The sequence below is a fragment of the Cricetulus griseus genome, chromosome 3, assembly GCF_003668045.3.
Source record: "Cricetulus griseus strain 17A/GY chromosome 3, alternate assembly CriGri-PICRH-1.0, whole genome shotgun sequence".
Taxonomy (NCBI): Eukaryota; Metazoa; Chordata; class Mammalia; order Rodentia; family Cricetidae; genus Cricetulus; species Cricetulus griseus.
Window position 1 is genome coordinate 53,257,108 of NC_048596.1, and position 15,194 is coordinate 53,272,301.

Below are 15,194 nucleotides of genomic sequence, written 5' to 3' on the forward strand. Positions count from 1 at the left end.
AAAAAGTATCATAACAGAGGTTCTCAAATGCCATCTTTGATTTGCTTCTCAATGCCCATCTGACACTAAGTGGAAATAATTCTCCACTTTTACAAAACTGTAGGATTCCTTTAAATACTACTGCCCCCAATACCTTGTGTATTTTTGTTTGTTTGTTTACAGTTTGCAGGTTTCCTTTTATTTTTATTTTTTCCCAAGACAGGGTTTCTCTGTGTAACAGCCCTGGCTGTCCTCAAACTCACTTTCTAGAGCATGCTGGTCTAGAACTCACAGAGATCTATATTGGTTTTGTTGTTTTTGAAGGGTGTCATCTGACAAAATTCTGCTCACCTGCAGCTTTGGTAAATTGCCAGGTGAAATACAAGACATATGAATCTCAGATACTGAATCATTTTCATATAAGTGGTACTGGAGACCAAACCCAAGGGCCCATGTTTGCTAGATAAGCACTGAGCTATAGCCCCTGGAAGATTTCTTTGCACATAAACACATCCCAAACATGAGAGTATTGCAGGGGATACACTTACATTAAAAAGGTTAGTGTTTATTCTTGCCCTTGAGTCTGGTGTAGCCTAGGCTGATCTGGAATTCATCACACAGTGGAGCATGGCCTGTTCTACTCCTCCCCCCTCCACCTCCCACATCGGTCTTTAGGTGTGCAGTTGGCTGATACCTTTCTTCTACTCTACCCCATTATCTCGCAGAATAGGGGTTCTTTCTCTTAAATAGAATTGCAAACTTGTCCCCACTACTGTGCTCTTATCAATGAATGTTCCTACAAGTTCCCTGTCTACTTCCCTGCTGAGCAAAACCTCCCTCAGGACCTTGGTCATGGTGGTGGGCTTACTTTGAGGGTGTTTCCTACTGTGTAGCATGAGATATTCCACCTATTAGGATGGAGTCCTAAGATAGAAGTTACCTCTACCTCTATGTCCTATCTTCTTTTTTTTTTTTTATTAGAAGGAAAATTATTTTACATATCAACATCTTCTTTCTACACTGCCATAATGATGTCCATGAATGTCCTGGCTGATCTCTCAAGAGCATTAATACTGAGGAGAGGCCAGGTGCTGACAATGTCATGTGCCAACTCTTTTGTGTTTTTATCTCCCTCACATGCCAAGACAGTTTCTCTATGTAGCTTTTGCTGTCCTAGAACTCTCTCTGTAGACCAGGCTGGCCTTGGACTCAGAGATATGCCTGCCTCTACCTCCTGAGTGCTGGGATTTAAAGGCATATGCCACCACCACCACCCCTGACAGTTTTTGGTTTTGTTTATTTTAGACAGGATTTCCCTAGCTCTGGCTGTCCTGGAACACACTATGTAAGACCAGGCTGGCCTCAAACTTAGATCTGCCTGTTTCTGCCTTCCTAGAGAGCTGGAATTAAAAGTAGCACAGGTGGCCAATATCTTTTAAATTACAATAACACAGATACACTGCAAGAATGTAACAGGATGGTGTGGGCAAAGGAGATGACTCAGTGGGTAAAGTGCTTGCTATGCAAGCATAGAGATCTGAGTTCAGGTCTCTAGCACAAACATAAAAGCCAATGTGGCAATATTATCTGCCTAGAACCAGGGAAAGGGTGAGATAGGCAGATCTGGGTCTTGTTGGCCAGTTGAGCTGAGATGATATTCTAGGTTCAGGAAGGGCTCTGGAGGAAATTTAAAAGCCTAAATTTCAGCAGAGGATGAGCTGGGACGCTCACATCTGCACAACAGGCCAAGGAATCACATCTTTGATCTGCTTCTCAGGGGTGCCCAAACTAGGAAACCCTAGTTTGGAGGCACAAGGCATCAGCTGCTGGGTGGCATCTAGGAACAGCTATTATACCTGAGCCACTGGCTCCTATGATGGATGGAGCCTTAGGAAAAGAGGGAGAGGGATGAAGTGTAGTCAATTCCATAAACCTCCCCTGGGACAGGGGGGCTTGGGCCTTCATTTCAGGAAACCCTAGTTTGGAGGCACAAGGCATCAGTCATTGGAGGGAGGCCAGGTTGGCAAATTTTAAGAGGAACAGCCCTGGTGACACAGTCCAATGACATGGCATCCAGGGCTTCACACCAGTGGCTCTGTCTTTGACCAAATAAAAAGCAGTCTATAAACAAAACTCTTTAAAAGTTTATTTGACATCAAACCTTTCCCCTGGGCTGTACATTAGTTCCTCAAAGACAGACGGGTCTGTAGTGATGGCAGCAATCAGAAGGTCCAGCTCACGGTCCACAGGGACCAGTGAGGACAAATTCTTCAGATGTGCTCCGCTCAAAACCATCCTGGTGTACAGGTGCTTGCTTGCAACTCTCATTCCATGCAGCTTCTTCTCCAATGAACCTGCATATGTTGGAAGTCCAATGCCCTTTGAAACCATATCTTCTACTATCATCCAGAGGAGATGGTAGGCAGGAAGCACTTCCGCAGAGACCATGAGACATCTACTTTTGTTCCCAGCAACCCCCACCCCCGGGAATGGTCTCGTGTGAAAGTGTAATAGTCAAGCTCACAGCAAAAGCTGTCATCAGTGCTACAGCTGTATGGCTCCTGAGAAAAAAGCCACATCCCAGAGCCAAGACTGTGCAGTTCATTTTGAAAGAAACAGATGTGGGTGAGGAAAGGGTGACCAGAGACCACAAATCTCAAGTTGGTGGCATCTGGAGCCCATACCATGAAGTATACTTACTTTGCCCTAGACATCAGTACCTCATTCACCAATGTGTCAACAGCAGAACACAGACATGAACAGCTCCTACTTAACAGTCACTCGTGTTAAAAAAACAAACAAAAAAAACTATGACTACCTCCTTCTTTCACATCCCAGACTCCATATTCAGATTTCCTCAAGAGTTTAACTGTCTCTAGCCTGTGAGCTCCCTATCAGACTCTAGGACTCCAAGCCACCAACAGAGGGCAACACCAGAGAGATAACCCACGATGAACTTGTTTCTGACAGTGCAGGATTGTAACAGAATTAGCTTCTCATCCCCAATACTGTGAAGAAAGTCCAGGGTAACTAGCCACAATATAACAAGGGGCCAGCTACACCTTTCTGGGTAACAAGTCCTGCTCTACTCAAAAGTCAATATGTACAGGGAGAGGGGAGAGCCTAGCCAGGTGTACCCCCACTTTATCTCATTCAATCAGAAGATCAAACTGTTCAGCAGCTTCAAACTCAGCATTCATGGCCTTAGCCCACTCATCCAGCTCCGATTTCTGGTAGAAAGAAATGAGGGCATTTGAGTGGGGAAGCGGCCACATTGCCCAGAGAATGTTACTTATCCACACCTCAGGAATTGCCTTCCCTCAAAACCTGGAGTCCTGCCCCCCTCCCCCCAACCAATACGGTGCATCTGTGGGAGAGACCCCGCCCCTTACTCACTAGGATCTCCGGCACCTTCTTCCTTCGCTTCTCTTTCATGACTGGAGGAGAGATTCCAGGAAGCGTTGTGTCTGGAATCAAGGGCTTCGAAGATACTTTGGGGATCTCAATTAACTTTGAACTCACGACAGGTGAGACTTGGGGCAAGTCTTCAAGTCCCTCAAAGCCAAAGAAGGATCGGCGGCCAGGGGTGGAGGTTGAGGCAGCATTGAGCCTCTCAAGCCGACTGTATGATCGCCTGACTTTCTGGGACATTTCCAAGTCTCTGGTGTCCAGTTCTCTTTCCTCAGAGTTAGACTCAACATTCTGAGTATACAGCACTGGGGTGCTGGTGGGGGTACCAGGGACACTACAGGTCTTGAAGAGGTCCTCCTTTGTGGGTACCTTGAGAGGAGGGTTGTTTTCTTTTTCCAAGATAAAAGAGATCTGTATCAGGACAGGCGAGAGAACTCTTGTCAGCTCGGGGATTCAGGATGGAAAGACTGCCCACAAAGCACAGGATTTCTACGTTTCTTGTGTATTTTATGGTTGACCTTGTGCATGCTAGACAAACACTGTGCTGAGGAGTTCCATCCCCAGTCCAGGACAGATTTTAAGCAACAAACAGTCATAGAGCACATGCCCAGAAATGCATAAGCCCTGGGTTCTACCTCCACTGTTGGAAAGAAAAAAAGAGATAATCACTACTGTTTTGGAGAAGCTGACTTAGGACAAGATTCACTACATTTGCTGCCACCCTCAAATGTACCTGGCATATAGCAACAATTTGCTACTTGACATAAAGTTCCAGCATACCTAAACTGGCTTGACAGCCTCCTAATTGTTTTGCCTGCTTCCAGGGTCATCTGCCATATAGCTTCTAAAGATTTTTATAAGATGTTCATTTGACCAATAAATATCTATTAGTGACCTGTCCCACACCAGGGAATGTTCTGGGCACCGGGAATATATCAGGGAAAACTTAAAACAAAACAAAACACTGGCACCTCAGCACTTTCACTGTGGCACTGAAAACATGAGGAAAACTTGGGTGGGGGTGGGTTAAAAAGCAGAACAAGCTGGGCGGTGGTGGCCAACGCCTATGATCCCAGTACTCGGGAGGCAGAGGCAGGCAGATCTCTGTGAGTTCAAGACCAGCCTGGTCCACAAGAGCTAGTTCCAGGACAGCCTCCAAAGACACAGAGAAACCGTCTCAAAAAACCAAAAAAAAAAAGGTTCTTTTGGGACTGGAGAGATAGCTAAGAGAGCACTGACTGCTCTTCCAGAGGTCCTGAGTTCAATTCCCAGCAACCACATGGTAGCTCACAACCATCCGTTATGAGATCTGGTGCCCTCTGCTGGTGTGCAGATATACATGGAGGCAGAATGTTATATACATAAATAAAAAAAAAAAAAAAAAAAAAGCAAGGCAGAACAAGGTGAGTGGTTGTAGTGCATGCCTTTAATCCCAGCACCCGGGAGGCAGAGGCAGGTGGATCTCTGTGAGTTCGACCAACCTGGTCTACAAGAGCTAGTTCCAGGACAGCCTCCAAAGCCACAGAGAAACCCTGTCTCGAAAAACAAAAACAAAAAACAAAACAAAAAACACAGATGGGTGTGGTTGGACACACCTTTAATCCAGTACTCAGGGGCAGGAGGACCTCTATGAATTGATGCCAGCATGGTTTACAGAGTGAGTTCCAGGACAGGCAGGGCTATACAGAAAAACCCTGTCCTGAAAACAAAAGGATGCCATCAGAAGTGGTACCACCTCTAAATACTACATCCCCATCCTCTTGCGGCCACACAGCCACCCAGACTGTACTACTTTTTTTTTTGTTTGTTTTTCTTTTTCTTTTAGTTTTTTGAGACAGGATTTCTCTGTGGCTTTGGAGGCTGTCCTGGAACTCTCTTTGAAGACCAGGCTGGTCTCGAACTCATAGAGATCCACCTGCCTCGGCAAACCACCCCTGCAATGCTGAGATTAAAGGTATGCACCACCAACACCCTGCCAGATTGTACTTTTTGAGAAAGGGTCTCTTTATGTAGACCAGGCTGGCCATGAATTTGGAAGTCCTCACTTTTAAGGTAGTTATGTTTAGAGGGAAAGATATCAAACATGTAAGCAAGTACTCTACTAGATGATGATAAAGTAACCGCAGAGAAATGGGTCAATGAACTATAGTAGTCAGGAAGCTCTCCAGGAGGAGGTGTGATAGGACATGTGTCCAGCCATTATCTTAGTTGGGGCCTAATCATATTAACTCAAGGCTCTCCCCTTGGTCCCAGGGTTGCAATGAAATCACTCACATACTCCTAGAGAAATCTTTCTATGACATCCCAGCTTTACTCTCTCAGTACCTCAGTTCAAAAGCTGGCTGTGATTATCTCAACAGCAGGGCACCTGCTTAGCATGTGTGATATCCTGAGATTGACCTCCAGCACCACACATCAGGATAAGAAATCAAACTAGGGACTATAATCCCAGAACTCTTGGGGCTTAGGAAGGAAGATAGCCTTGACTTCAAGGCCAGCCCATCTTACTCAAAGAGTACCAAGCCAATCAGACCAACTCAATAACAAAACCTTGTTCAAAGAACAAAATATCATTGGGTATAGAGATGCACAGCTGTAATTCCAGTACTTGGGTGTTTGAAGCGAGAGAATCAGGAATTCAAAACCAGCATTAATTATACACTAAGTTCAAGGCCAGGCTTGGCTATATGAGACACTAATACACTATCTCAAAAAACAAGGTGTTCACAGACAAATGACAAAAGTCCTTAAAAGTTCTACCAAAACTATAAAAGCATGTACATACAACTCATCTTCAAGATGGGGTTTCTCTGTGTAGCTCTGGAGGTTGTCCTGGAACTCGCTTTGTAGACCAGGCTGGCCTCGAATTCACAGATCTGCCTGCCTCTACCTCCTGAGTGCTGGGATTAAAGGCGTGCGCCACCAACTCCCAGCATATAACTCATCTTTTACAGTTTGTATTTTGTATGCACGTGTCCATGGAGGCCAGAAGAGGACACTGAAGCTACAGATGGTTGACATCCATCTGATTTGGGTGCTGAGAATTACTCTTTCCTTTTTGTAAACATTTACTTAGCTGGGTGGTGGTGGTGCACAGCTCAGGAAGGCAGAGGTGGATCTCTGTGAGTTTGAAGCCAGCCTAGTCTACAGGGTGAGTTCCAGAGCTATACAGAGAAAACCTGACTTGAGAAACAAAACAAAACAAACTAAACCCAACAACATTAAAAACTAAAAATGAAGGAAAGTCCTGATAGCATGGACTCATTTAATCCTTGGTACCATCACTGGGGAGACCAAGGCAGTTGGATCTCTGAGTTTGAGGCTAGCCTGGTCTACAGCAACTTTCAATTCAGGACAACAGTGTTACACAGTGAGATCTAAAGTGACAATTCATAAAGGTGTCAAGAGGCAAGTTGTTCTCAGCTGCCTGGGTGGAAGTGGTGCTTAGTATGTCTACCCTTTTTTCTAAGGAGAACCGGATCCCATACAAATAAGCAGGTGGAACTGAACTCACCCTAGGACTCCTTCGAAGTGTGTGGACAGCTGGGACCTGTAGAGATAACATCAACCCATCAATCAACAGCTTAGCCGGTTTGACATCTCACTCTCAAATCCCTTTTAGTCCCTCACCTCTACTGCATGAGCCACGATCTTCTTCAAGATGATAGCCTTTCTGACCGGAGCCGCTTGAGGTGTCTGAAAAGAGGGGAAAGGGTTACCATGAGCTTTACATTTGTTCAAAGCTTTACATTAGGTCAGTACCTGAGGAACTCGGATCTCACCTTCGGCCATATTTCAGGAAAGATGTTTGGGAGATCTGAGCCAGATTTCCGCTGGGACCTCTTCGAAGACTTAATAAATGGAGTCTTGGGTCCTGGAAAGGGAAATATGTTTAAAGATAAGCAAAACTTTGTTCGAGGAAAAAAATAAAAAACCAAACGAAACCAGGCGCTTGACGAGTTCGGAAAAGCTGACGCCGTTTTCCAACTTGCCCGGGAGCTAAGTTTCATTGTCCAAACGACACGGCCCTACGGCTGTCGAGCGTCCTCCACTCACCAGGCCGCTGCGCGGCCCCTCCGGACCTCGTTCGCCGCTCCGACATATCTATGGTCCGGCTCAGTCTCCTTCACCACCGTAGCCAACTTAGGCTCGCGCCAACCGGGAAGTTTGTTCCTGCAAACGTTCAAATCACCCGCCAGCGGGAAGGCGGAATCGGAAGTGACGCAAGAAGAAGGCTGCCCCTTGGACTATGCCTTTGTCGTCTCAGGTTTACGTCTTGCGTGGGCAGAGGCGTGGCCTGATGGCGCTGTGGCGTCATCAGAGCGCGCCGCACCCGGAAGAGACGTGGCAGCGGAGGGATAATCAGAGCGGCTGGAGCCGAAGGGAGCAGAGCTTCAGCTACCGGAGTGGGTCAACACAGTCTCCGACCTTCTGCGCTTCCCACCACAGTACGCACCGGTCGCTACCGGTACCGCGGAGGTTCTCTGAGACTCAGCATGGGGTCTGCCGGATGGGGGTGGGGTCAGGAGGGGGTGGGGTCTTAGGGGCGGGCTGGTGTTATTGGAGTAATTGATGGAGAGATCTGGCTAGGGGCTGGGTCCTGATGGAATGAGTACGGTCTGTGCTGGGGGCGTGGCCGTACCCGTGCTGAGGACTAGTGTGGGACGGGTCTGAGAGATTAAAAAAAAAAAAAAAAAAACGAACTAGGTTGGTAAGAACAAAGTGGCAATCACATGAACCTGGTTTCCTGTTAACTCAGATCCTCTCTCTAGGATCGGTCATGGGCCTTTGCAAGTGCCCCAAGAGGAAGGTGACAAACCTGTTTTGCTTCGAACATCGAGTTAACGTCTGTGAGCACTGCTTGGTAGCCAATCACGCCAAGGTGGGACGTTCAGAGCGGTGGCTGAGCAGGGCACTGGGTGGGCAGGCCAGTCTCCTTCCAAATCCATGAGGGACTCAACGCTAGATTGTAAGCTCCACAAGGGCAAGGACTTGGTTTATGTTGCTCTCTGTTAGACCTCCAGTAGGTGCTCAGTAAGTGTTCATTGACTAAACACACAAAATGAATCTGATGAAAGAAACAAGGCACTTGGGCCTTGGAGTAGTATATTAATCGTAGAGCCTGGGCACCAGTTGTGACATCTCTTTTCCACTCCAGTGCATCGTGCAGTCCTACTTGCAGTGGCTACAAGATAGTGACTACAACCCCAATTGCCGCCTGTGCAACACACCCCTGACCAGTCGAGAGACAACCCGTCTTGTCTGCTATGGTAAGGCCTGGGCACTGGGAAGGGGTCAGGGCAGCCCCAGGATCCAGCTTGGAGACTGGTTTGCTGGCACCTTTCAAGCTTCGAGACAATAAGTCTCTGAAACCTGGAGGCCAGAGCCTCTGATCCCAAATCTGTTAGGTACTTCCCTGCTTCGTAAGCCTAATCAAGCCTTGTCCCTTCCACAGCCTCAGTGTCTTTCCTTCCTGCTCTGCCAGTCTTGGAGAGCTGGAGATGACTGATCTGTGGCTGTGAGCAAGATCCATTTTTGGGGAACGTTATTAATTCCAAGACTGGACAGAAAGGAAGCCTCACTCGTGCATTACAGTTAGCTAGAAGGAGACAGTAGTCACAGCCTGCTGTAAAAGACTCAGCTTAAGTTTTTCAAGATGCTGGTTCAAAAGGGCAGGCTTTAATGTGTTTCTCTGTGAGATTATGTGTACACTCATACAAATGGACAATTTGATTACTACGTATGGGAAAGTGAATGGATAATGAATGTATATGAACACATGTCCTATGGAATGCATGATGGCATGAGGGTGTTGGTTTTTGAGTATTAGCTGCCTTGAATGTACAGATGTGTACATCTTAAACATGTGACAATTAGTGTAGGTTGAGGGAATGGCTTTTGAGTTTGCTTATATATTAGCATATGTATATTTGTACCTCTGGATATATGCATGTATCTGTGTGTATGTCTGGGAAGCTTTCCTAAAAGTGCTTTTGTATTAATGTCTTTTTGAGCTGGGATCTCATGGGGCTGACTTTGAACTCTTGATCCTTCTGCCTCTACCTCCCAAGAGATAGGTGTACAAGTAGCTGCTGCCACACCCAGCCTGAAACTATTGTTGTTTAACCTTTAGCGTGAGGAGTGTGATGGGTTCAGGCCCAGAGAAGATTCTGGTAGATGACATTTTCTTCCCAGCCACACCTTCTCCTTATGGGCTGGCCAAGTAGATAGAATCTACTGTGATTTAGTACAGTGGTATTAACAAGAAGGTTGAATGAAGTCTTGGGGACCTGGGGTGAAGAAGAAAAGGAATGACCCTGGGTATCCACATATATGTTCATTCATTCCTGCAATGAGCTGACTAGGGTGTGTGTGTGGGGGGGGGCAGGCATTGCTAGGCCTAGGCTAAGAGCCCAACAAGTTGTCTTTCTCATGTCTTTCCTTTCTTGTTTCATGGGTCCTAAGATCTCTTCCACTGGGCCTGCATCAATGAACGTGCTGCTCAGCTACCACGAAACACGGCACCTGCAGGTTACCAGTGCCCCAGCTGTAATGGCCCCATCTTCCCCCCAGCCAATCTAGCTGGCCCTGTGGCTTCAGCACTGAGAGAGAAGCTAGCCACAGTCAATTGGGCACGGGCAGGACTGGGCCTCCCTCTGGTGAGAATCCCCCTGTCTATCTGGCCATCTGTTTGCCCTCGCCCTCACCCTCACCTGAGCCAGATTGGATGGGTTGGTAACATGAGTGAGCAGGCTACTGACTTAGATCCCTTTCTCCAGATCGATGAGGCAATAAGCCCAGAGCCTGAGCCCCTCAATTCCCCAGACTTCTCTGACTGGTCCAGCTTCAATGGTAAGTGGTGGCCTCCATCTGCTGTCTGGGCCTTGCTTCCCTGCTTCACTGACCATTCTCTCTCTGTCCACAGCCACCAGCCCTGCTGCACAAGAGGAGATAGACAGCACTTCTGTTGCTCCAACTTTCTATGGCCAGGTTCCCTGTCCCCCTTCTCCCCCCAACTGTCCTGAGCAGCACACAGTCATACACATGGCTAGTACTGAGGCCCTGACACACGGTGAGCTGTAGAATTTTCCCAGTCAGAAAATAGAAAAAAGTGGGTGATTTGTGTGGAGGGCGCTCAGGAGCCCCTGTGGAATGGCTCTTCCTCACTCCAAGTACAGATATTGCCTCCCTACAACTTCCATAGGACCAGTTTGTCTGAGCTTATTCATGCTGGTGTTTCTATCCCTATAGCCCCAAGGAAGGTATATGACACACGGGATGATGACCGGACAGCAGGATTCCATGGAGATTGTGATGATGACAAATACCGCCGCCGGCCTGCTCTAGGTTGGCTGGCCCAACTGCTCAGGTACATGGAGACACACAGGATGGGGTGTCAGAGAGGAGAAGCCCCATGGTGGACAGTTTGTTGACAGTGATTCTTTTTCTGGGCACTAACAGCATCCAGTGCCAGGGCCACAATGAGGCCCTGGCAGGCGGGCAGACTTAGTGTGTGTGTCCTTTCCAGGGGTTGTGCCCTTTCCTCTTACAGAGTGTTTGGACTTGGGCTCTGAGGCCTCTTCCTGTTTTGATGCTATCTGATTTTTATTAGTCTCCAGGACAACTTGTGTCCCACTGTCTCAAGTTTTATAATAATCCCATATGATGGCCAATGCAGGGGGACAGGGATGATCATTCCCAGTGCACAGATAAGGAAATTAAGGCCTAAAGAGAGTGACTAAGGCTTCGCCTTTTGTGCCAGGGCAGAGCCCTAGGGCCTGATCTGACTTTCCCCTCATTTCTCTCAGGAGCAGGACTGGGTCCCGGAAGCGGCCACTGACTCTGCTCCAGCGGGCAGGGCTCCTGCTCCTGCTGGGGCTGCTGGGCTTCCTGGCACTCCTTGCCCTTATGTCTCGCCTCGGCCGGGCTGCAGCTGACAGTGATCCCAATCTGGATCCACTCATGAACCCTCACATCCGTGTAGGTCCTTCCTGAGCCCATGCTTGTGTCTGGGCCAGCTTAGGATCTGAAGTCCTGGGGAGAGAAGGTCTGGGAGGCCTGAGAGCTTTTGTCCACCTTTCTTCCTCAGTCCTAAGACACTAAGATCCCCTGGACCAAGTCAGTTGGAGGCTGAGGCTGCAGGCCAGGTCTGTAGCCTTGTTGGTCAAATTGGTCTTCACTTGCTTGTCCTTGGGTCTCCAGCCTCCTACTTAACCCTCAAAGGAGCAGACAGGTGCAAATAAACAACAGACTTTATTAAAACACCTGAAGCAGCTTTTTCCATCTTCCTTCTCAGCCCTGTCCCCAATCCCCAGGCCTCAGTGGCTTTCCTCTCGGTAATTGATGGCCAGAAACTCCAGGGACATTCGGTTGAAGAACATGGCTCCATTGAGCACTGGATGGAGGAAAGAGCCCATCAACTCAACATTTTTGTCCCCTCCTTGCCACATCTCAGGGTTTCAAAACTCTCCCTTCTTGTAGCACACCACCCCACTCACTCAGGATGGTCAAAGCAAAGCATCGAAGAAACTTGTCATCAGTCATCTCTGCGTAAAGTGACCCCATGGCAGCCCAGCAGATGCTGATCACCTGGGAGAACTGGGAGATGGATCCAGTGGGAGAGTGGCCCCCTGACATGGCAGACACTTTCATTAGCCCTTTGCTTTCCCCAGGCAGCCCTTGAGCCCCCCATCCCAGACCTACTATCAGGACAACTGTGTATCGGAAGCTCATGTAGTCATAGTAGTGGGTGACACAGAAGTTGTGAACATCACTAGCAAAGACACCCATGTGTAGGAAGAAGAGCATGAGTGCAGCCACAGTGAGCATCATGCCTGGAGGGAAGAATAATACAGCCATTCGGTCCCGCCACCTCATCCTGGTCACAGCCTAGACTCAAGTCAGGCCCAGGGACTGGAGCAAGTGGTCACTGTCCAGGGCCAGCAACATCCTGCCATTCTAGGGTGTTCTGGCAGAAACATCAGTGTGTTCCAGAGTGAGGAAGGCATTGGAGAGGGCAAGGTTCTAGAACATAGCCTGATTCCAACAAATAGAAGGATGTGTCTGAGTATTGAGGATGTTCCATTGTGGAGTAATAGACAAAGTGAGCTGAATGGCAGGAGCCTGTAGTGTAAGGAAGAGACACGATTCCATCTTCTGTACTTCCTGGGAAGCTCAGTATTGGCCTGCCACAGGGGACGCTGTACAGGGAACAGGCAAGGGTGGAGGAGAATGTCCCAGCTCCATGGCAAGGTTTTGCTTTTGTTTTTTGGTGTTTTGTTTTGGGTTTGGTTTTTTGACAGGGTTTCTCTGTGTAACAGACCTGGCTGTCCTGGAACTCGCTTTGTAGACTTGGCTGGCCTGGAACTCTCAGAGATTACCTGCCTTTGCTGAGTACTGGGACTGAAGGCATGCGCCACCACCACCCAGTGTTTGTTTTTTCCACACAAGATTTCTTTGTATAGCCCTGGCTGTCCTGAATTTTGTTCTGTAGGCCAGGCTGGCCTCAGAAATCTACTTGCCTATGCCTCCTGAGTTTAAAGGTGTGAGCCACTACACCAAGCTATTCCACAGCACGTTTTAGGCAGGAGAGTGATTAGGAGCTAGATGAGAGGCTGAAGGCTTTCCCAATGGAGGGAAGCCTGGCTGCATCCCAGGCTCTCTAAACTGAAACACTGGAGTTCATGTCACCACAGATTTCAGTAAGCAGAGACAGGGAATGAAGCTAAAGTACCCTTTCTTCAGAGAATATTGTGGATACCTACAGACTGATTCCCTGCAAATCAGAACCTACCCTCCCACCCTCTTACCCCACCTCCCACCTCCCATCAGTTCTGGCTACCAGATTTCATAGAGAACCAGAAACAGCAAAATGTAGTCATCCCTCTGATTGGGGAGTTAGCCTTTTCTCTATCCCTCTGATTGGGGAGTTAGCCTTGTCTCTATCCTTCTGATTGGGGAGTTAGCCTTGTCTCTATCCTTCTGATTGGGGCGTTAGCCTTGTCTCTAAGTTCCAAGGTGTTGGTGCTGCTTCTCTTGTCACCTGTATGCTGTTCTTCCCCCTCTTTGTCTCTGTGCAATGCTAGTTTGCATGCTCCCAAGACCTATGTATTTTATAGCATAAAATACAAATAAGCTTTTAAAGATTTTATTTTATTTTATTGGTTTTTTTCAAGACAGGATTTTTTCTCTGTGGCTTTGGAGGCTGTCCTGGAACTAGCTCTTATAGACCAGGCTGGTCTCAAACTCATAGAGATCTGCCTGCCTCTGCCTCCCGAGTGCTGTGATTAAAGGCGTGGGCCACCAACGCCCGGCTAAAGATTTTATTTTAATACTAATTGACTTAGAGTTGGTTTTGTTTGTTTGAGACAAGGTCTTACTAAGTAGCCCTGGTTTACCCCAGAATTCACTGTGTAGACTAGGCTGGCCTCAAATTCACAGAGATCTACCTGTCTAGATCAAAAAGGTGTGTGCCACTGTGCCCAGCCTCATTTATCTTAGTATGTGTGGTAGGTGGAGTGAAGATTAGAGGATAACTTTCAGAAACCTACTCATAACTGCTCCAACCTTTTTGTTGTTTTTGTTTTATTATGTATACAGTGTTCTTCTGTTTTGCATTCTAGAAAAGGGCGCCAGATCTCATTATAGATGGTTGTGAGCCACCATGTGGTTGCTGGAAATTGAACTTGGGACCTCGAGAAGAACAGCCAGTGCTCTTAACCTCTGAGCCATCTCTCCAGCCCCCCCCCCTTTGTTTTTATTCAGTTTTTGAGACAGTTTTCATGTAACCTACTTTGGCCTCAAACTTACTATAAGGATGATCTTAACCCTCTCCTGCACTTTTGCTCCTGAATGCTGGGACTCTAGGGACACACTGCCATGTTTGGTTTTCTTTTCTTCATTTTATGATTTTTTATTTAATTTTTTTCTGTATGTATGAATATTTTGTCTGCAATACACATGATTTCCTGGCTCCCCATGGAGGCCAAAAGAGGATATTGGATCTCCCAGGACTGGAATTACAGACAGTAGTGAGCCTGGGAACATGGGTCATTAGGAAGAGCAGCAAATGCTTTTAATTGCTAAGTCATCTCTCTAGCTCAAATTCAGTTTCTTAAATTACAAGTTCATAGGCTGAAATCTTCATATGTACAGTATCTAAATAGCCCAGTGAATAGAAACTTTTGGTCCAAGACCAAGTGAATAAATAAATGCTTTAGATTTTATAGGCCATTTATTCTGTGACAAAAGAAGTCATAAATAATAGGTCAAGAAATGGGCTCTGGGGCCGGCAGTGGTGGCACATACCTTTAGTCAGAGGCAGAGGCAGGCCAATCTTGTAAGTTCGAGGCCAGCCTGGTCTACAGAGTGAGTTCCAGGACAGCCAGAGCTGCTACATAGAGAAACCCTGTCTCAAAAAAAAAAAAAAAAAGGAAGGAGGGAGAGAGGAGAGGAGAGGAGAGAGGGGATGTGGGCTCTGGGCATGACAGCATTTGCCTTTAGTTCTAGCACTTGGAAGGCAGAGATCACAGACATATCTGTGAGTTCCGGGCCAGCCTGGTTTACATAGTGAGTTCCACGTCAGCCAGGGTTACCTAGTGAGACTCAAAAAACAAAAATAGAAAAAGCAGTGAAGAATATGTATTGTTCTTGCAGTTTTGTTCCCAGCATTCAGGTTGGGCAGCTCACACAATCTGTAACTACAACTTTACAGTATCCAACACCCTCTTCTGGCCTCCTCAAGCACCTGCATATACATAATTAAAGACAATAAATATTGAGGTTCCACAGAAGTTACTTAAATC

The 15,194-nt window shown here is 47.2% G+C and overlaps 3 protein-coding genes across 9 annotated transcripts; 1 reads left to right on the forward strand and 2 right to left on the reverse strand.

Moving 5' to 3' along the window:
* Positions 1–2,103: 2,103 nt before the first annotated feature.
* On the reverse strand, positions 2,104–7,633 carry Cdca5 (cell division cycle associated 5). 2 transcript variants are annotated; one of them, XM_027408528.2, is made up of 6 exons: positions 7,447–7,633; positions 7,173–7,264; positions 7,021–7,086; positions 6,905–6,940; positions 3,376–3,801; positions 2,104–2,333 (listed from the first exon to the last, which is right to left on the reverse strand). In XM_027408528.2, exons 1-6 carry the CDS (start codon positions 7,490–7,492, stop codon positions 2,304–2,306), a joined length of 696 nt encoding a protein of 231 aa, XP_027264329.1. In that variant the 5' UTR covers positions 7,493–7,633; the 3' UTR covers positions 2,104–2,303. The 2 variants fall into 2 exon arrangements, with proteins under 2 accessions (XP_027264329.1, XP_027264328.1); XM_027408527.2 differs by having other exon boundaries at positions 2,104–3,209; positions 7,447–7,628.
* Positions 7,634–7,684: 51 nt separating this feature from the next.
* On the forward strand, positions 7,685–11,660 carry Zfpl1 (zinc finger protein like 1). Of its 5 annotated transcripts, none has more exons than XM_027408523.2 (8): positions 7,685–7,838; positions 8,163–8,272; positions 8,549–8,660; positions 9,856–10,049; positions 10,170–10,242; positions 10,316–10,462; positions 10,642–10,759; positions 11,199–11,660. In XM_027408523.2, the coding sequence occupies exons 1-8, from the start codon at positions 7,691–7,693 to the stop codon at positions 11,383–11,385; spliced, it is 1,089 nt and encodes a 362-aa protein (XP_027264324.2). In that variant the 5' UTR covers positions 7,685–7,690; the 3' UTR covers positions 11,386–11,660. The 5 variants fall into 5 exon arrangements, with proteins under 5 accessions (XP_027264324.2, XP_027264325.1, XP_027264326.1 ...); XM_027408524.2 differs by having other exon boundaries at positions 7,708–7,869; XM_027408525.2 differs by having other exon boundaries at positions 7,708–7,858.
* Positions 11,652–12,460, reverse strand: Tmem262 (transmembrane protein 262). Of its 2 annotated transcripts, none has more exons than XM_027408530.2 (3): positions 12,094–12,460; positions 11,921–11,988; positions 11,652–11,785 (listed from the first exon to the last, which is right to left on the reverse strand). In XM_027408530.2, the coding sequence occupies exons 1-3, from the start codon at positions 12,265–12,267 to the stop codon at positions 11,683–11,685; spliced, it is 345 nt and encodes a 114-aa protein (XP_027264331.1). In that variant the 5' UTR covers positions 12,268–12,460; the 3' UTR covers positions 11,652–11,682. The 2 variants fall into 2 exon arrangements, with proteins under 2 accessions (XP_027264331.1, XP_035297914.1); XM_035442023.1 differs by having other exon boundaries at positions 11,709–11,785; positions 11,889–11,988.
* Positions 12,461–15,194: the final 2,734 nt, after the last annotated feature.

Excerpts from the sequence above, each read along its gene's own strand:
- Zfpl1 (XM_027408523.2), top strand. The coding sequence starts at position 7,691 with ATGGCGCTGTGGCGTCATCAGAGCGCGCCGCACCCGGAAGAGACGTGG. Across the intron at positions 10,243-10,315 it reads TGACTGGTCCAGCTTCAATG|CCACCAGCCCTGCTGCACAA; the intron begins GTAAGTGGTGGC and ends CTCTGTCCACAG. Across the intron at positions 10,463-10,641 it reads TACTGAGGCCCTGACACACG|CCCCAAGGAAGGTATATGAC; the intron begins GTGAGCTGTAGA and ends CTATCCCTATAG.
- Cdca5 (XM_027408527.2), bottom strand. The coding sequence starts at position 7,492 with ATGTCGGAGCGGCGAACGAGGTCCGGAGGGGCCGCGCAGCGGCCTG. Across the intron at positions 6,941-7,020 it reads TCGTGGCTCATGCAGTAGAG|GTCCCAGCTGTCCACACACT; the intron begins GTGAGGGACTAA and ends TTATCTCTACAG. Across the intron at positions 3,802-6,904 it reads CACTTCGAAGGAGTCCTAGG|ATCTCTTTTATCTTGGAAAA; the intron begins GTGAGTTCAGTT and ends GTCCTGATACAG.
- Tmem262 (XM_035442023.1), bottom strand. The coding sequence starts at position 12,267 with ATGAGGTGGCGGGACCGAATGGCTGTATTATTCTTCCCTCCAGGCATG. Across the intron at positions 11,989-12,093 it reads GATACACAGTTGTCCTGATA|TTCTCCCAGGTGATCAGCAT; the intron begins GTAGGTCTGGGA and ends TCCATCTCCCAG. Across the intron at positions 11,786-11,888 it reads CTTTGCTTTGACCATCCTGA|TGCTCAATGGAGCCATGTTC; the intron begins GTGAGTGGGGTG and ends TCCTCCATCCAG.